Below are 21,780 nucleotides of genomic sequence, written 5' to 3' on the forward strand. Positions count from 1 at the left end.
TTCCAGAGTGGTTGTACAAGCTTGCAGTCCCACCAGCAATGAAGGAGTGTTTCTCTTTCTCCACATCCTTGCCAGCATCTGCTGTCACCTGAGTTTTTGATCTTAGCCATTCTGACTGGTGTGAGGTGGAATCTCAGGGTTTTTTTGATTTGCATTTCCCTTATAAAGCTAGATGTTGCATAGCTGAGATTTCTGTAGTAATAAGTTAACATTTGGACAGTATTTCTCAAGCCCAGATCAGTCAGTCAAAGACCAATATATTCCCAGTGGCTTCATGAAAACTATGAGCTGGGCCGGTAAAATAGAATGCCACAGATGAAATCAGTTTGGAGAAGAGTATATTTAGAAATATCAAAGTCAAAATGCAAAAGAAACTGTAGTTCATTAGCCCTGCTTTCTCATGTACCATTACCATGTGGTGCTTACGATATTAGCATATACTCCACCTTGTTTGTCCATTGTACCTTATGCTCTAATGCTACAGTTTCCTCTCCAATTTCTCCTCCCAGTCCCACCCACACTTTCCCTCTCTCCTCCCCCTATCTATTCCTCCTCCCTTTCTCTTCAGAAAAGGGCAGGCATCCCATAGTTATCAAACAGCCATATACAACATCCTTTAATTGCCAGTAGTCCTTTAGCAAGGAAGTGGGGTATCATGAACTGTATATATTGATTAAATTTAGAATATAGGGAAGTAATTTAAAATTTTATTACCATATATTAATTATATAAAATAATGAGATTCATTATGCTATGTGATAGATGTACATAATGTACTTGGATCATATTTACCTTTTTATTGTCTTCTTTCATCCCTTTTTTTTGGTCTTTGTTCTTGTACTAAACTCTCCTTTCTACTTTCATATCTTTTATTTAACCTGTATTCTGCATGTGAGAAGAAAACATAATACTTATCTTTTAGGGTCTGGTTAATTTAATTTATTTTGCTGCTTTCTAGTTGCATTTATTTTTCTACAAACATGATTTCATAAAATATAGTAAAAACTTTAAATTTTCATCATATGATATAACTAGTAGGTAATTATTCAATTATTAATCACTAAAGCTAAAAGGAATTATAGCAGACTCTTTCTTTCTTTTCTTTTCTTTTCTTTTCTTTTCTTTTCTTTTCTTTTCTTTTCTTTCTTTCTCCCTCTCCCTCTCCCTCTCCCTCTCCCTCTCCCTCTCTCTCTCTCTCTCTTTCTCTCTCTCTCTCTCGTTCTTTCTTTGTGACAGAGTTCTTCTGCATACCCTTTACCATCCTGGAACCTGCTTTGGAGACCAGGCTGGCCTTGAACTCAAGAGATCCACCTGCCTCGGCCTCTCCAGTGCTGGGATTAAAGTCAAGCACCACCACCACCTAGCAGCAGACCATTTCTTATTTCAGCAGTTATTTTTATTGCTGCACTTATGTTCACTTACAGTAAATATTCTTTTATAAAGTGACATGATAACTTGTATTTGGATAATTAACATATTGCTAAGTCAGTACTAAGCAATACTTGATAAATTTACTGAGATTCCATTACAGCTAGGTTTAAATTTGTTTATTTGAAAACCAGGAATTCATTCAAAAGACACTTTTAGAACCTCACTTGTACCTGTGAAAGTCAACTCTTCTAAGGGGAGGACACACTTTTTCCAGTTCATCCTCTGAGTTTGATGAAACAGGAATATCCCCTGATTTTGACACAAGAGCCTAAGTTACAGAGAAATTCAGAATAAATAATAAATTCTTAAAATCTAGGCTAGACTGTGCAATCAAAGTACCTTTCAGGGACATGAACTATGACAGAGAGTAAAATTATATCCTTCAGTCTGCTAGATCTCTGCCTTTGGCCATAATGTCATTCAGCCCACCTGTTTTAGTTGCTTGCTTGGGAAAAGATGGACATCATCTGCCAAGACAGTATACCCCACCTTTCTTGAAACTAGCGTGTGTGTAAAAAGCTTTCATGATTTTGTAATGTAAAAACAGCAGAAATCACTTCATAAATCAGGTACACAGAAGTAAGGAGGAGACATCAAAACATGCCAAGGTTAAAACGGCTAAGAAATTGTAGCTGAGGGCCACTAATAATCGACATCTAAGCTTGCATCAACTTAAAGCTGTAAAAAATTTTTGCCAATGGCTGGACTGAAAAAAAATAATTGGAAAAAAAGGAAAATGGAAAAAAAAGTTTGTGCCAGTTGACCATTATGATCATCAGCATAGGATTTTAAGGGACTGTGAATTGCTCATTCAGAGATTGTGCATGAACAGCAGAAAGTAGAGTTCCACTGTGGGAATATCAAGGGAGCTTGCACATTCACATATGTATATTGAAAGTCATTAATGTCTTCATTTACTTGAATTTTGATGAATTGTCTTAGCCTTTGGAGAGGCTTTTCTCTTTGGTAAATTTGAGTGACTACAGGAGAAAGGAAGGCTGTGTCTGAGATGATAGACTCCCGGTGTATACCAGACTACCATTAGACATGTCCTCCCTTACCTCCTGTTTGCTGCTGCTTTCTCTGTAGGAGCTGTGAAATCAGCTGCAACTGAAAATGTCTGACAGCTTGGACAACGAAGAAAAACCCCCAGCTCCCCCACTGAGGATGAACAGTAACAACCGAGACTCTTCAGCACTCAACCACAGCTCCAAACCACTGCCCATGGCCCCGGAAGAGAAGAACAAGAAAGCCAGGCTTCGCTCTATCTTCCCAGGAGGAGGGGATAAAAGTAAAGTATCAGTGGCCGGGAGTTCAAAGGGGGCCAGTTTATTCTTTGATTGGCACGTTCTTGCTTGGGTAGTCTATTCTGGAGCCCAGGGTTGCTCCAGGCCTGCTTGATCTTTCACCTTGAGATGTTGCCGTTTATCAGAGGATTGATCATGTGTGATTGACTACCTGTGTGGTAACAGAAAATACACATGCTGTGTTTGCCTTTCACATAAGCTGAATTCGCAGATTTAAGTTAAGGGAAAGCACATTGGGCTGAGTTATCGACAGCAGCTGACTTTCTGAAAACTTAAGGTAGAATTTAAAGCAAGTGATTCCAAACTCTAAGTTGACCGTCTGTGATAGTTGAGTGTTTAATAGATTGACTTCTGTATATCTTCTTGGTAACTGAAGATTCTGACTTAAGTATATGGGAATAAGTGCAAGTTACCTACAATGTTTTCTGTATGAATCACAAGATAGGAAGGTTTCCTCTATTCCTCAACCAGTTGTCACCTACATAATCAGTTCCATGTTCATGAAAGACACAATATATTATCATTTACCCTTTACACATGTTGTGTATCATTTACACAGTATATTATTATGTACCCATAATACAACTTGTTGCTTAACTAATGTATGCTACCACTTTATGACACTTAATTCTATGATTTTATTTTAGTAAATAGCTTATAAGGTTGCATTAACTGCCATAAAGCTTAAACATGGCTTCTGTAGATGTAACTATTGAACAGGATGGGAATACAGAAAACATAAGTTTGCTTCATCAATGAAGTTGGCCAAAAGGGAAAGAAAGGTAATTTCTTTGGGGAAAAAAGTCATTATTTATCAGTGTATGCAAGGTAAAGTAAGTAGTTTGGGGTACTTATGCAGTGCTAATGGATTTATAATTTGTATCATAGGAAGAGCTGAAATTCTTATTAGTAACTGTTTCTTCTTGTATGTTTATGTTTTCCCTTCATGGCCTAAGGATTGAAGAGAAGTAAAAGAATGACTTACCTCCCACACAAGAGATCTGTGACCTTATAAGGGGGCCACGTTTGCCAATACTTAAGTAGATCTTAAAAACTATTTTCTGAATATAATGAGTGGATTGAAAATTGAAAGTCACTATCTAGAGACTAAGTCATTTATAGTAATCATGCCAAAGAAACAATCCCTATACTACATCTGCTACATTTGCGGACAATGCATGAATAATGGTCGGCTCTACACAAATCGTGGGTGGGATTGAAAGTGCATACTCTTGGTGTCTTTGAAAAATCTCACTTGTCCTTTTGGAGAGCAGGAGTTTAGGAAAGTGAAGGAAGTTGACATTCTGTTTTGTGTCAATAGTAAAACTACTGCTGTTCTCCAGAATAGTATCCCCAAATCTTCTCAGGGAAAAAAATAATCTGAGCCAAATTTTTCTTGAACTGTCATGCAAACAGAGGAGCCTGGATGACGTCATCTCCCATCCTAAAATGACTTGAGCAGTGCCTTCTTAGAGAAATTCAAGGCTAGTTGAAGGAAAAGAACCTTGAATTCAAAAGTCATGTAGATTCCTACCATCCATTGGGTACTACATGCATTTGCCGATATTTACATATTCTAGGATAAACACTATATTTAATACCAGCTACACTATGACTTTTAGTTCCTATAGCAATGAATGATCAATCCATTCAGGAAGATATACGTTATTTAGTAGTTGAAAAATCTCACAAAGTTTCTGAAGGGACTAACGGGAGGGATTCTTGCACCATTATAATGTATCCTTAATAAAGGAAGCATTACCTAGTTTGGCAAAGCTTGGTATTATGTTAGTGCAACCCAGAAGATTTAGCAAGAGATAGTGAGACTTCTTTCAGGATTTCTGCCTGAAGGCAGTGAAATTTTGAATCAAGTAGAACCTATAAATGATGAAATTATTGTGTAACTAAATTTGACTATGATTCACACTAATATAGGATAGGGTATTTTATAGGATGCTCTTCAGAGAGGTTCTTCTATGCAGAGGTGATTATCCTAAGAGACAATAAAGATAATTAGGAGGTTTTGAGGCTGGAAGATAAAGTTAGGAGAAAGGGGAGCTATTATTATTATTATTATTATTATTATTATTATTATTTTAGAAAAAGAGGAAAAAATTCCAAGGAAACTAAAGAATATTGGGATCTTTTCATATCATATGGTACCTGTTCAATAGTCATCAACTACAATTTACAGCTGACAAGCTACCTTCGGAGAAAGCTTGGATGGTTTGATTGCACTTATAAAGTGATATAGTAGTGTTTGTTTCTTTTTAAAGACTGTAATGAGAAGAAGTTAACGTCACAAAGATCACTAAGGTTTTAAATGTCTCTACTCGATAGCTGATAAGTTGCCTTCACAGCATGAATGAGTTCATTGAACAAAGGTGGTTACATTTCTTCCAAAAGACTATAAGCCACATGTCTTCTTCACAAGGTGGTAAAGTCATTAAATAATGCTGTTTATGTTCAGTTTCTTGATACAGCTTCAAGATGGGACATCAATGATTCTGAGTACATTTTTATACATGATTTGAATGAACAGAACACCACCATACATTGCTTCATAATCCTCTTCATTTTCAATCCCATAAAGAGTAAGCTGTATATCCTTATCATCCCTGGAAATCATCTCAGGATCTAAACAAAGCAACGATGAGCCTTTCATTATTACTATTTTAAATGATGAAAACTCTTCTTGTTCTTTTTATTTAGTGCTTTTGTTGTTATTATTATAGCATATAAAGTATTTATAAGATATTTCACAAGTTCACTTGTGACTTCATTTCTAATGTCCATGCTTTTCTCTCCTATCTCCAAAATTTCCTCAGTTACCATTTGCTAACTTCAGGTTTTTCTAGAAACCTGAGGTCCCTCATGGGTGAAGAGAGAATGTTGTTTCTCTATCCATGTTTTTTTGATGGCAGTTTCAATATTATCACTGTTTTTAATTAATAATAATTTAAGAAAGCATTTAACTTGGGTTCTGCAGGCATGGCTCTGGCAAGAATGATTGTGACTGTGGATCAGTTGTGTAGCTTCTGTGTACCTGAATTTTTATCACCTGATAAATGAGGATGGTAGTGTTTACCATGCCTTACCAAATCTTCATGATAACCTAAGGTAGTTGTAATTGACTTAAGTGATACAAAATTGACGACAGCTAAGTAATTATGAGGTAATATTATTATGTTTGTGGCATTTGACAACTTCCATAACCAATAAACTAAGTTGCTGAACTTAAACTTTTTAAAAGTACCTTCTGTCATGACTAGAATTTATATCTCAATTATAGAACACTTTCAAAAGAAAAGAAATTTTTCTTATGCTTGTATAAGCCAAAGGTAACTGATTCGATTTTTTCCTCATAGACCCTCTTTTGCTCATCATATCATTCATCATATTATTCATCAATGTCAACTTGTAAAATAAAGATAAGAACCTAGAAAATAAAAATAACTCATAATCATAAATCCCAGAAATTATGGATTTCTTTCTAGACTCTTAATGTAAGAGTGTGTGTTACTTGTTTTTATCTTTGTATACTTAATATAATAATGTATATACACAGCTTTGTATTCTGCTGTTCTATTTACCATTTTCTCAAGAATATTTGCCTCCATTTGAAAATCTATAAACATAATTTTAATGGTGTATATGTGAACATATTGTGGCATAATGTTTAAATTTAGCCACTTTCCTTTTTGCTTTTTGGATACATAGGGACTTTTCCTAAATATAACATATACTTCATTACTTAATTGAAAATAGTTCATTTGGTTACCACACTAGGAAATCTGAAAATTTCTGTTTGTATTAGAGAACATCTATAGGTTAGTTGTTTTTTTTAAAGAGGTATCTTTAATAGCTACATTTCATTGACCAAATGGAACAAGAGAAAGGTAAAACAAAATATGGAGTAGATTTCATTTGGAGATTGAGGATCTGTCATTGTTGGAGACAGTTCAACGAGCTGAGTCTTGGTGTTAAAATAATGTAGGTGGCACAGTTTGGCACCATTTTTTTATACTATACTATACAAAATTTGAAGGATTTAAACCTAGAAATGAATATAGTAAATAAGTGGTTTGATTTTACTCTCTAGACAGTGTGAAATGTGGTCCAGTTTATGTTTTTATTTTGTGGACTACTAGAAAGCTTGGAGCCAAATGTGTGGTTCATGCATAGCAAAGACACTTCTTGGTTTGCATGCACTTTGGCCTACCTCTGTAAAGCTTCCTTTTATGTTCTTAACTTCATTTTTGTTTTTTTTCCCATTACATCCTTATCTCTTTTTAATATATGGGCTCATGTTGCATTTTGTGTATTCTTGTGTGTCAGCCGGCATCCAGTTTGGAATCGGGTAGTGAATAAGTACATGGATGAATAAATAAGCTCATTAATAAATATATAACTATAAATAAACCAGTAAGGAGAAAGTAATGACACTCACTGATAAGTGCATATTAGCTCAGAAACTTAGAATACCCAAGATACAATTTGCAAAACACAAGAAAACCAAAAAGAAGGAAGACCAACGGGTGGATACTTCATTCCTCCTTACAATAAGGAACAAAATACCCATAAAAGGAGTTAAAGAGACAAAGTTTGGAGCTAAGACAAAAGGATGGACTATCCAGAGACTACCCCACCTGGGGATCCATCCCAACATCAGCCACCAAACCCAGACACTATTGCACATGCCAGCAAGATTCTGCTGAAGGGACCCTGATATAGCAGCCTCTTGTGAGGCTATGCCAGTGCCTGGCAAACACAGAAGTGGATGCTCACAGTCATCTATTGGATGGAACACAGGGCCCCCAGTGGAGGAGCTAGAGAAAGTACCCAAGGAGCTGAAGGGGACTATAACCCTATAGGTGGAACAACAATATGAACTAACCAGTACTTCCAGAGCTCGTGTCTCTAGCTGCATATGTAGCAGAAGATGGCGTATTCAGCCATCATTGGGAAGAGAGGCCCCTTGGTCTTGCAAACATTATATGCCCCATAGAGGGGAACGCCAGGGCCAAGGAGTGGGAGTGGGTGGGTAGGGGAACAGGGTGGGGGGAGGGTATAGGGGACATTCGGGATAGCATTTGAAATGTAAATGAAGAAAATATCTAATAAAATAATTTTTTTTAAAAAAGGAGAAAGCAATGAGGCAAATAAATGCAGCAAGGAAATGAAATAGTACACCCAAGGCAATCAGTGTTAGCAAGTTAAAGCTGGAAGAACATATAAGAAAGAAGCAGTAAAGGTTACACTCCAAAGTGGCCTCTTCTTCATGATATCTGTTTCTCATTTACTTGTTTTATATCTTTAGCCAGCAGCACAATGCAATCTTTAGTCTCTCTGTCTTTAGAGAACCCATTTAATATGTACTTTTTTTCCGTGAGGGAAATCTGGAGACATCTGTGACTTAGTGACCGGAGAATGATATGAATGATATGCTTGGAGGTATAGGAGGAAATAGTGGGATAAAAATCAAATTATGAAAAAAAATCAAATTATGGTATATAGAAATTGATCACTCATAGCTGACAACTACCTGGGTGTCACCCTGTGCTGCAGGGACCACACATGAACATTCCTTGTTCTAGTCCATTTTTGCAGCCACGAGAGTATAAGCTTAAAGCATTTAAATATGTAGTCCAGGGCCACATAGGAAAGACTGGAAGCCAGAAACATTTAAGAATGCTTATATGCATCAAAGGGGCTGACTATATGCCTCATCATGGGCCTGCCATTTCCTTGTGTTCATCTGATCATTTCCCTGAAACAGTAAGTAGCTCTTGAATTAAGCTTGTAGCTATTCTTGCAGATTCAGGTACCACTTTGAGGTTTCATCTGTACATACAGTCTTAATAGCCATTGAAGGCCAGGCAGAAGGAAACTAGCTGAATATTTTTCCCAAGGAAATGAACTATACATAAAGAAAATTCAAATAGGCTAATTAAATCCTATGAATTACTTTAGCAACTTACTGAAGGAAGGAGAATAGACTTTACATACTGTAATTTCCGAACTACATACTGATGTTTAAAGTCATGTTCCTCAATCCTCCTATGAGGTAAGGTTTTCCTTGAAGCTGCTTTATACAAGAAGCCATGTCAGAAAACATTAGATGACTCCCACAAAGCTGATCCACCATTTACAACTTGACAGACCTGGTAAACACTCAAGCCTTAGTTCAGTGACTCCTTGTCCAAACAAAAGCAGTTGAGCTTGTTTTGAAAATATGTTTTAACCAGTATGCATGTATATGTGGAATTTTTTAAGGGAAGAAATGGAGAAAGAGATGACTTAGCAACAATGACCTCAGTCAATTTTTTCCATACAGGCTTTTCTTGTTCTTAGCCCACCTTACTAGCAATACGCAACTAGATTTTTTTTTTTTTGATGCACAATTTTCTGCCATTACTGGATTCTTTTGAAGACTTTTAAACTATTTCTTATAACAAGTGTAATATTTGATGCTTATAAAATTTTAACATTGGATAAGTATATTAAGATAGAATAGAAGGAATAACCATTTCTCATTCCCTTGCGTGCATTCTTAAGCCAGCCCTGTTCCTTGCTTGATAAGAAGAGCCTTGCTTTTCTATGCAGATTCAGTGTGCATTTTGCCCAAGATGCTAGGTTTAAGCAAGAAATAGTTATGTGGATACTTTTCAATTTTTATTATTTTTTTTTCTTTTTACCTGCACTTCAATGTCAATTTCTTTAAACATTTAGAGCCAACATTAAAAGTGGTGTTTTCGGGCTAGACCTAGGCCTCCTTGCTCATATGTAGCAGATGTGCAACTTGACCTTCATGTGTGTCCTGAACAACTGGAGCAGGGGCTACCCCAAAAGCTGTTGCCTGTCCATGGGCTATGTTCTTCTAACTGGGCTGTCTTGTCTGGCTTCAATGGGAGAGGAAGCACCTAGACTCACAGAGACTTGATGTGCCACGGTTGAGAGATACCCAGGGGAGCCCCACCTGCAAGAATTATGAGAGGGGGTGACTGAGATGGGGCAGTGAGTGGAATGTAAGGTGAATAAGTTAAAAAAATTAAATTAAAAAAAAGAACTTAGCAGATGAGATGCTTCAATAAGTAAAAGCACTTGCTCCCATGCCAATGACTTGAGGTCCATCTGAGGGACAGTCATGGTTGTCCATGATCAGCTTGTCCTCTGATCACCACATGGCAGTTAACCTACCAACCCATAACCACTCATCCCACACACATATACACAGACACAGGCACACATAGATGAATGTGCTTGTATGTGTGCACATACACACACATACACATACATACACACACACACACATACATACACACACACACACACAAAATTTAAAAACATTGAAAAAATAGTCCTTTGGGGAAAAACTCAGCAGATTGCAAACATTTGCTCCTTGTAATATTTTATATTTTGTCTCATCACTACAACCAACCTCTGGTAGTTAAAACCATTTTTTCTTCCCACCAAAAACAAAGTAAGTCTGTGGACCCATTAAGATCATGTGAAATTCTTTGCAGTTATCTACTTCTGAGTAAATGTGCAGCCTAAAGTGTATATATCACAGAAAATGATATGTTTTTCAAAATAATATTTTTTGCTTTTATTAAAGTTTGTGAAACCAATGCCAATGATAAAAAAAAATAATTAAATGTTACCTCAGAAGAAAAAAGAATAAGAGGTGTTTTATGCCTGATTTTCCAATGCCATTACCACGAAGTATTTCAAATAGTCTCAATTGTAAAATAATGAATTTCAAGGCTCCCAAGTGTGAAAACCTGACAATTACTTTTCCTGCTGTGTAAGGAAAGATTTACATGTCAGAAAGAAAGATTTACATGTTATAAATTCAGGAGGTAAGAAAATCCTGTGTGTCTCCTCCAAATAAGCTATTTCTATGTAGAACCAGAGCATTAGGGACTAGAGACTTGGCAGAAATCAGGCCCCCTGGGATTATTGCCCTAGGAAGAACTATTCTGAGATACTTAGACTTAATCAAGTATAAAAAGAGCTTCCGAAGGCTTTCCACTTGGGTATGACAACAGAGTGTTCACCGTGCTCCATGACTGGGAATCAGAAGATGAGACAAAGTCATAGCAAAATGAAGTAAAAGAGCAGTAACTCCCTATTTAATGCACTATCTTAGTAGTTAATTATATAGGAAAGTATTTTACATCTCACAAACCCACAAAGGCAATATTTTATAGACAGTCTGCATCTCTCACCTAGATAAAGAAGGAACATCTCATGAAGAATTTCCTGTTAGGAAAAAATGAATGTTGTCATCCAGAGAATGTGAATAACACTTGAAAACTGCTCTTCCAGAGGACCCAGGTTCAATTCCCAGCACCCACATGGCAGCTCATAACTGTCAGTAACTTCAAGATCTAACATAGACATACATACAGGCAAAACACCAATGTACATAAAATTAAGTTAAATACATTTTAAAAATACTTTTTTATCTTTTCATCATAGCTTTCCCAGAAAACAAAAGTATGGACATTGAGTTATAAAATAACTTGTGGGTGTGGTGGATCACTGACCTAGTCATGCCCACTTCTCTTGCCAAAAGAGGCCCTGCTTTCACAGGGCATTTGTGTTTCACTTATACACACCAGAAAGGACAGCGAGGGATTCGCTTGTGCCAAGCCGATGGTTGTTGGATAAAGCTAGTTCTCAGGAACGTTCACATCCGCAGCAACTCCAATTAAAGTGGCCTATTAAATTGCTTCATTAGTTTTCCATTATCTTAAAGGACTTCATGGAATACCACAAGATAGAGACATAGGAGCAAGTGGCCAATTCATAGATCTGAGTTGTATTCTGACTTTAAATACAAATGTAATTTATTGATGTGTCAGTTCAGAAGTAAGACAGTCTGGAGCATATCTAAACTGCTTGTATCTTTCACCCAGACAACAGTTGTGCTGGCTTTTGATGTGTCCAGCGCAGTGATGAATGTTGTAAGAGAGCAAGCTCCTTATTTTTGGGAAGTTTTCCAACTGCAAAAATAATACATGCAGGTGTGCACATACATGCCCAAGCACATGTATACACAAAGGGGGGACAGAGGGAAGGAGAGAGAGAGAGAGAGAGAGAGAGAGAGAGAGAGAGAGAGAGAGAGAGAGAGAGAGAGAGAGAGAGAGAGAGAGAGAGAGAGAGAGGTGAAAGATGTAGGTCCTTTCATTTCTCCGTTGCATACCCATCGTTCATTCTCAGCCTGAGTGAAGCCTTAACTACCTTAACAGCACTAACTTGTCTTCAGAAAAGCTCCATTATCTCATCCCCCGGCTCCAAACCTTCCCCACACATTCTTTACAGTTATCTCTAGTTTCATCTTTCTGTCCTTCTTGATTTTCAAGACTATTAATTTCCCATGTGTTTACTGTTGTCTTCCCATTTGTTATGTTTGCTATATGCTTTCTTCTGACCTTTTACTTCTACCGTCTTGCCTACTTCCTTAGAGACTGTTTATCTTGGACTTGTGGCTCATTTCTACTCATACCTCTACTTCACTCAGACTGTCCACTAAAGATAGATATATTCTAGAACATTTATTCTCTACTATTCCAAATTAATTCCTCATTTTCTCTAGTTTGGTAATATTGTTCCATTTTATTAAGCTCATTCTCCCAGTTAATTTGCAACTTTAACGTATTGCTTAAATTCCTAATGAATCACCTAGCATAATCTGTCACTACAATGAACCTTAATTAAATACTTGCTTCCTGACTGAACCATTGACTTATTCAAAGAAAATGAAAGGAATCTGATTTTTATCCCTTATAGGAATACTTACATCAGAGAACTATCCAATCTGAGTGTTTACTCTTCTCTTTAAAAATATTTCTGTCTTTTAAAATATGCTTAATATTATGTTTTTCTGCATTAATGCAGCTTTAAGTATTTTCTTTAAATTTTGCTACATGTACTCGAACATATTGCATACTTTCCACTGTCTTAAAAATGATTTCTGGATGTGTGCTTTTAGGGCAAATTTCTGTAGAAAAACGTTTCTATGTCTGTCTTCTGCCATCCCTATTGCTTGTCTTCATGCTCAGTATTTAAGGAGTTAGAAAGTACTCTGAAAAGTAATTCTGGAAATATCTTAATGACAGATAATGAGAAGGAAAAACAATTTTTTAAAAACTGGAATTTTAGGGGAAGACAGCAATTGGACCTCCTAGTAAGACTCACCTAACAGTTTTCTAGAAGAAATTACAGAATGGAAACAGAGTTATTGAGGGGTTTCTCCTGGGGGAGACTGGTTGTTTCTCTGTCCCTTAAATTCCAACTATGTTGCCAGTATATATTTTGACACAAGTGACATCTCACAAGAAATGATACTGAGTTAATGTAGAATCATTCTCTCCAATTGGGTTATATCAATGACACCATCAACAAATTTATACAAAAATAGCTTTATAGTGTGACCTTAATTTTCTTGGCCTTCTTGGTGGACCTGGGTCATAATTTCCTTGTTAATAACACATAGCAAATAATAATGGTCTGTCTTCATAGGGTAATTTCATGTAATAAAGGCATGAATCTATCTATTTATTTGTTCATTCATTTGAGCTGTTATGAAATATTGTCTTGTACTGTTTGGAGGCAAAGAAGTTATAAATTACCATCCCTTTAAGATACTGGTGGTTTGGTAAGAGGCAGGTTGCCTAATTATTAGAATTTACTATGGTAGAGAGAAACAGAAGAGGAGTAGAAAGGGAAATTGGTTGGAGACTGAAGATTAAAGCAGTTAGAGAAGGCTTCCTGAATGAGATGACCACTAAACTGAGGTTAGCCTTAAGCCAAAAAGTATCTAGAAATGTACAAGAGGTATATCTATCCATCCATGTAAAGAGTAAGTAGATTTTGTAGTACAAAGAGTAGCATTGCAGAGGCAGTAGGCATGAAACACTGCTTCTTGGCATTTCATGGATATAACTACAGGAAGTTCAGACTAACTAGTATGAAGGATGGGAGAGGAGGAGGTGGCATGATGAAGCATTTGGAGGAACACTGCAGATCAGAAATGACTAACTTAGGGACCAGTGCCACTAAAAATAGCCTAGGAAATGTAGATGCAGTATTTAGAGAGGAGGATTGATAAAGGTGTTAATGGAACAGGTAGCAAGAAAAGGAGCTAGAGAAGGGTAGGGTAGGAAAGAAAGGAAATGTAGTTTGACATTGCGTTAGAAGTATTTGCCATAAAAACCAGAAAGGCAGCTAACTGAAGATGTCTAAGGGCAAGTTAACTATATTTACATGGTCCAAAATGCAAATGGCATTTCCAATTTGAGGTTCAGCCAGTAATCTGTAGCTTTGCTCTCTGTTCTGGCAGAATATGGGAGCTACACATAGAAAGTGGTACTCACTTGCATTTCTTCTGTTCCCTGCAAATACCAACGTTGAGCTAATCATGTTGAATCTTAGCCCAGCCAACTAAGTCAGCATGAGTTTTAGTATACAAGGTTCCCAGAATTCTTAGGAGAGATAAACTCATTGTAAAATTCCCAAGAAATAAAGTAAAATAAAAAAATCAGGCATCTAAGCTCCATTACATTTCTACATATCTGCTGAGGGTTAGAGCAAACGTCGCTTTTTTTTTTTCCTTGAAAAACCATGAAGTTATCAGTTATGTGGATCATAAGCTTAGGTTCTTGGAATGTAGTGAGAATTAGGTTCAAGTACTAGTTTTGACTTTTGTCATCTGTGTAAAACTGGGTATATATAATTAAAATGCGATAACCCTGGGATTTGTTCCTGGTGAGTCTTCCATAAAAGATGGTTATTGAATGCACAATACAGGCGCTAGAGAATGTAAGAGTTAAGGTGAGGTGTGTGGTCAAGAGTTTTGAATTTTAGCTAAAGAGACAGAACATATAGTAATCCAGTATTGGTAAGTGCTAAGCTTACTAATAAACTTAGAATGCATACTGGGTGGTACTGAGAAACCATAAAACTAGGAACATTGAACTTTTTCTGCATACAGAGAATAAAATAGGATTTGCCATGGTGGAGGAAGCCCAAGAGAGAGTCTTCTGAAAAGGACAGATAAAGTGCTGTGTCCTATGTTTCTGAAGCTTTGATATGATCTCCAACAATATAAACAAAAATAAAATAAAAGTAACAATCAAATTGGAGTAATCCATACAGAGCTGGCAGGAGACAGAGATGGTAAGAAATTCAGTGTTCCAAGTATTAGCCTAGACCAAATAAAAGCTTGGAGGTAAGAGAAAACCCAGCTATCCAGGAAGCATAAAATGAATGTGTATGGTGGGTTTCATAGCAACAGTAGAACTTGAATATGTAAACTGTGACCAGGTCATAAAATCTCCTAGATACCAGGTTTGGAATAATGAATTTTAATACATAAGTAATTAGTTGAACATATAATGATACTATAGGAAAGAGTAGAATCTGGTCACAGAATAGAGAAATAAGTCAGAGGGGGCAAAATTGGAGGCAGTGGGCCAGAAGGGAAATACCAATGCCTGGGACAAAGATAGTGACTTCTGAAACTATTTCAGGGGATAGAATAAAAAGAAAATATATGAGCATAGTAAAACTCTAAGATGGCTCCTGAAGTATTGGTTTTGTTGTCTGGGCCAATGTAAGATTACAAAGTAGTTATGTGGGAATATTATGACTTGGATATACAATTCTTTTTTATTTAAAATTTTCTTTTTATTGAAAATAGGGTTTTTTCCTACAATTTATCATGATTATGGTTTCTTCTAGAACTGCTCTTCACAGTTCATCCTTACCCCTCCCTATCTGGATCCACCCCTTTTCTGTTCCTTAGAAAACAAACAGNTATCTAAGGAATAATAATAAAATAAGATAAGATAAATCTAAAACAAACCAATTANAGTATGATAAAACAAACAAACAAACAAAAAGAACCAAAGGAAAATGCATACAACACTTTTAAAGACTCAAATACACCATCCTATGAATGCCGGTATGATTTGTGTTTCCTCATTTTTGTATACTTTTTTATCATTTCTTCTAATCATCTATTATAAGGGATGATCTCTTCTTGACTCCATTCCTCCCCAAAGAGGAGTCTAAGACTATGCTACTCCTTCAGTCTGGTTGGATAGCAACACTTTCCCTGAGACAAAAAAAAAACAGAGGAGGAGCAAGTTTGGCTTTGTTATTTTTTTGTACTTGGCCTCTAAAGAAGACAAAAACAAAACAAATAAAACAAAACAAAACAACCTTACCTATCAAGCAACNTTTTAGAAAGACACTTTGAGTCAAATCTACATAAAGATGTGCTCACCTGGAGTATTTATATCTAAGACAGTCATAAATGTACAGCCAGTAGAGAAGAGGGGAAGAGATTATTTACTGGCAAAGAAGCCATGGATGAAGGTTGATATAAAGATGTGGGGCATATAACAAGGGCTCTTCAAATGGAATCCTGAGGAGTTATGAACTTCTGAAAGAAAATGCAAAATTGTGTGTATATCTTTACTACTTTTTGGTGGGCATAGGTCTTATAGATTTCTTCAGATTCTTCAAGTAGAATTTGACTCTATAGACGATATCTAGACCTGGTTTCTCTGACATGAATGAAGCGAGTTCAGCAGGCTTCTGCATCCAACTGGACCACTTCCAAAGCCCCAAGGAAGCTTGATACATTTTTGAATTATGTATTTATAATTTTCTATTGCTCTTTACTTAACGAAAGCCTTCTTCTCAAATTGTATACAGTATTTGATACTTCACTGTTTTGATCTATCTTTGTCAGCCAGATTAGCAAGTTCCTTGACGTAGGTTTGTGTCTAGGAGAAAAGAATATGTGTAGAGAAAAACTGCAGAAGGACAAATCAAAGGTAAAATAACAAGCACAGTGATACTCAAAGAAATGATGTTTACTGGATGAGGAAGAAAAGCAGAGCACATCGTAAGAAAACAGAGAGCCATGTGGTTAGCCATGTCTGGTAAGGATGGGAGATCAGAAATGAGGGAAACTAAAACCAAGTTAACAGGAGTTACTTCAGGCCAACAAGAACAAGACGTGGCTGCTCCATTTGTCTCCCTCTAGCTGACTGCTCTTCCAAAGGTCTTGAGTTCAGGTCGCAGCAGCCACATGGTGGCTCACAACCATCTGCAATGGGATCAGGGAATCCAATGCAATGTTCTAGTATGTGTCTGAAGACAGCTGCAGTGTACTCATGTAAATAAAAAAATAAATATTTTATTAAAAGACATGAATAACAAATTGTTCTAAACCTTAAAAAGGAAAAAAACTATAAATGGCCACTAAGGTACATAAACCTGCAGAGAAATCTGGACTACCAAGAAATCTCCATGCACTGGTCAGTAAGGATAATATCAATTACTAAAGTAAACTTGCTATAAACGATGGAGTCTTCACTAAAGTGAAAATACATGATATATATATATCATATATATATATATATATATGAACATGATGAGTCTTGAATTTTAAACTTAAAATTTAAATCAGTCAGTTGTCTCTCTATAACCGTTTTATTGAGCCTTTTTATGCAGTTTATGGAAGCCAAAACTATACCTCAAATAAATACATGTTAACATTTTGTCTTTAGCCAATAAGAAGAAAGAGAAAGAACGCCCAGAGATCTCTCTTCCTTCAGACTTTGAGCATACAATTCACGTGGGTTTTGATGCAGTCACCGGGGAATTCACTGTAAGTAAGCTCCTTATTTTGTTTTGTAAGCCATGAAAAAAAAAACCTATTTTCTTTATGAAATAGGTTTCAAGTAAGGCTTGCTATATTCTAAAATGTCATTCTGAAGATGGACTTTTCCTGGATAATCATAAATAGAAATAGAAAATGTGCAACAAAACTGACAAAATTATTTTGTCTATCCTAACACAAGTGTCTTATTACCCTATAATTTTCAATTTACTTGAAAATATTTATTTGCCAAGGCACAGAAAAGTAGCTATGGTAAGGAGACCCTGCCTGAACCTGTTCCTTAATCATATGAAGTGAATCAAAGAATGATTTATTCAACTTGACTAGTGAAGGTGATTCATCTGAATAATTCAAGCTTTCCAGTGGGTCCTGAATTACACAGATCAGCTAACTACAGTGCCAAAAGTCTCTAACATTTGTCTAGTCACTCCTTTGATTTTAAAAACATAGATTATTTTTTAAAGATTATTAGTAGGTATATTTTATAAACATTCAAAACCACAATCCCCATGTTTCAGGAAGAAATATTGTTAATTGTACATCACATATGTATTAGTAGCTAGTTGGTGATTTTACATATATATTTATGTATGAATTATCTATAATAATTAGCGACATGAATTATCTGCATACAACAGGTCTAGTTGGGTTTCTTCTTTGAATAACTGCAGTGCTCAAATACCACAGTGTCTCAGATACTCACCATTTTCTTCCTCTAAAGAATGCATTTGGCACCCCTTTATGATGAGTGAGGAGAGAGATATTGCTAGATATCCGACTCCATATTTCAGCTAATTGTTCTATACTAGTAAGCAACTCAATTAACATGTACATTTTGAAACAATAAAGAGCTTCAAATGAATTTAGAAAATCAAAACTTTGATAAAATCACAATAATTCTTGGTTTTGCTAAGCTAGGAAAAATTACAGATATTGGAGAACCCAATTTCCTATCTTGTAGCATAATGGTTAGTGAATGGACTGTGTCATGTGGTTAACTAGGGGGAAAGAAGCAAGGCAACTTGATTTGAAGAACTGATACATTGCTGAATTGACAGCCAAATTATTTTATTTGTTCATTTCTGGAATTAAGCAGTGGAGGAATGAAATAGAAACAGGGTAAATGTCTTGAGTGTAGGCTAATTATTTCTGTGTTCTCAGTAGCAAGCAGGAAAAATGCTCAAAAATAAAGAGACTGCTGAATTTGAGATAGATACAATTTGATGAATTTTGTTATCTAAGTCAAAGACATTACTTAAATGCCATTTAGTTTGAGCCCATCCTTTATTTCATTGCTAGAACATTCTCTTGGCTACATTTAGAAACAACAAACTGATTATCCACCCTACCACCCACTGGATAAAATATGTTTATATAATTTGACCACTGTGTGTTTAAAAACATCCAAAGAGAGTCTAGCTAATTTTCTGATATTTGAAGCAGGAAAAGCCCTCAAACTTTATAGTTATATCTAACAACAACTTGTCTCTTTTATTTTAAAAGCTTCATTTTTTTTTTTTAGTCCCTCTATGTTTTTCTTCTGTTTAAACCGCTCATTGTTTTATTTGCTGTTATTCTTGGCTTCATTTTCTTGTTCTTTTCCTTTGGAAGGCCTACTGTGAATGTTCTCTCATTCAGCATTGTGGTTAACTTACACTTTATTTCTTCTGCCTTATGTGACATCTTTTGCCACGTTTCCCCCATCTTTGGCCCTTTCTTTATTCTTTCTGGGTTCTGAATGGAAATCAAGGGAAACTAAATCACCACCATTTTGCTGACTGCAGCACTAAGCCTTGTCCACTGTGGTTTGAATTAGAACACAATGGACCAAGCTGAGAAGAGTGAGGTAGAATAGGTGGTAGATGGCCATTCTAGACCTGATGCAACCAAACCATTCAAATTCATTTGAAACAAAATGGCTTTTTACAGTCCACTAATAGGAATTCATTGACCTTGCAAACAGACAAAAAGTTTAAAAATTTGAAGTACTTTGTTGTCAACTTTGTGACCTTTAGCAGCTACTTTTACATACATTTTTAAATGATCACAAATTCTTCCTTCTTTATTATCTTAATCTACAATTTCCAATTAATATTGTAGTATGTTTAACTTTCATACTAACAAAAGTAATCAGCGTTTAACACTTCTATTGGTAGGATTTAAAATTGAGTCTTAATTGCCATAGATACTACTAGGTTATTGTCTGTTGTGGGAAACCATATTGTGAAATTCGATTATTGTTGAATTTTCAGCAATTTGTTGAACTGTAGAGAAGTTGTTTTACAAGAGCCTGCTCTTTTGAATAATTAAGCACTAGTTTGATATGTTGATTGGTGATTACCCTAATGGCTAATTGGCTCATATAACCTTGTATACCTACATGGGCATACACTTGGACCCTAAAGCTAAAATTAGGATGGGAGGTGAGATTTGGGGATTAAATTATTACAAGTCCTTACCCATTATATTGCCATTTTTGTCCCAAATACTTCAGAACTCCCCTTTCCAGACCTCTAGACCTGTGACGGTCGCTTCAAGTCAATCAGAGGGAAAAATGGTATGAGTGATATAAATTATCATTTCTTATGATAAGATAAATGCTTGGCCTGTTATATCATGCTGCCATTCTCCTGGGCTACACTGGACACTCCCCAGCTTGATGTACACCCACTTGTGATTGTATATTCTACATAGGCATCGGTATATGCTCCTGCTTCTGATGCTCAGACTCTTAGGTCTTCATTTAAGTCTAACTTTTTAGATTATTTCCTCAATTTGGAGTAGTGAGATGACTCTCTGATTATGTGCCATTGTGCCATATGCTCAAATTACAGTAATCAGGCCTCATTGAGAAACTAGTTTGTCTCACCTCAGAAAAGAGAAATTATGTTAGCATTGTAGTCATGTGGTAAGTAGCATTATCTGGAGGAACTTCTTCAACTGACAGCATTTTTTGCTGTCTAGTGATTATCACACAACTTTTCCAAAAGTTTTAAAGTGCCATGGGAATGTATAATATCTATAAATATTCTAATGATTATGGTAATGATCATGCCAGTGAAGTCTGCTTTAGTGGTTATGTGCAATGCATACCTGGATTTGTAACACTCAATAACTCCTTTGGCCATTACAGTATTAACCAAATGCTATTAATTGCACTTAGAATCAGAACTGGGATCATGCATGGGCTCCTGAGTTCCAATTTTTGGCTTAAGGCTTTAGCATCAAACTGTGTGATGAAATGCATGTAAAAGTGTTGTTTCACTGTGCTTGGAATAACCATAAATGCCAGGAATCAAGGACATGTATCCCAAATCAAAGCAGTTGGGTCAAAGCATGTTTCTTTAGCATTTGAGATATCTTAAATTAGACAAATATGTTAATTTATATCTGATCTTATTTGTGGGAAGTGGGGTTTGGAACTATATCATTAAATGGAAATTATTCATGCAAAATTTGAAACGAAATGTTTTCCCATTCCCTAATATAAATGCATACTAAACCTAAGCATAGTATCTGGCTTTGGAAGGATGGCTTTAGTATCATTTCCTTTAAGCCACCCATGACTTCAGATACAAAGTACAGAGGAATATAGATCAATATTGTTGCACAGGCATCCTTTGAATTTTAGCCACATTAATAAGTCCAATATGAAATGGAAACTTAGATAACCAGAATTGGGAACTGAAATTTGTACATTTATCCCACAACCATTGGCTATCCATAAAAGCAACTTACAAGTTATTATTGAAATTTTTCATGATGCCATCCTTTATCCCTCTAAATTCTTGTTTCTGCTTTTTGGTAATTTCCCCAATCACTTAATGGTAATTTTTACTATTGCCTATTTATGGAGGAACCATCTGGTCCAAAGTGGAATTATATATGCAAACTTTGGAACACTATTGTTTTCTCTGTTCTCTTAAATCTGTATCCAAACCTGGCCCTGGTCTAGTCAGTACCCCCGTATTTCCATAACTGCCCCACTTTAAAATAGACCCCCATTCAGACCCATTGGTTTCATCTTTTCCCACCTTCTAAGTTGTCCCACATTCTGTTTTAACTTTCTTTTCTTTCTTTATTTACGTCCATTACAGCCAGATCTCTATGGCTCACAGATGTGCCCAGGGAAGCTCCCAGAGGTGCGTCACAGGCCCAAAAGAAGCTTGCATCAAAGTGCTTCTTTGAGATGTCATAGCACTGCAGTAGCAGGTTCATGTGTGTGCAGTAGAGTCGTTGCTTGGCTTATCTCACTTTTTTGTTGTCATTCCCAAACTCTGGAGGCCCACGTCACACATTGTTTTGCCGAGACTTCATGGGACAAAGCCATCTAAATTG

At 36.1% G+C, this 21,780-nt stretch overlaps 1 protein-coding gene across 9 annotated transcripts in view; it reads left to right on the forward strand.

The window, feature by feature from the left end:
* Pak3 (p21 (RAC1) activated kinase 3) overlaps nt 1–21,780 on the forward strand; it is a 263,551-nt gene that overhangs the window by 170,039 nt on the left and 71,732 nt on the right. For 5 of the 9 annotated variants that reach the window (XM_029534085.1, XM_029534086.1, XM_021188504.2 and 2 more), the window contains 4 exons: nt 2,521–2,722; nt 17,330–17,430; nt 19,937–19,999; nt 21,540–21,584. In XM_029534085.1, coding sequence (XP_029389945.1) covers nt 2,548–2,722; nt 17,330–17,430; nt 19,937–19,999; nt 21,540–21,584 — 384 coding nt within the window. In that variant the 5' untranslated portion in view covers nt 2,521–2,547. The remainder of the gene's footprint in view (nt 1–2,520; nt 2,723–17,329; nt 17,431–19,936; nt 20,000–21,539; nt 21,585–21,780) is intronic. The other 4 variants (XM_021188507.2, XM_021188506.2, XM_029534088.1 and 1 more) reach the window with 2 other exon arrangements.

This window comes from Mus pahari, chromosome X (assembly GCF_900095145.1).
Source record: "Mus pahari chromosome X, PAHARI_EIJ_v1.1, whole genome shotgun sequence".
Classification (NCBI taxonomy): domain Eukaryota; kingdom Metazoa; phylum Chordata; class Mammalia; order Rodentia; family Muridae; genus Mus; species Mus pahari.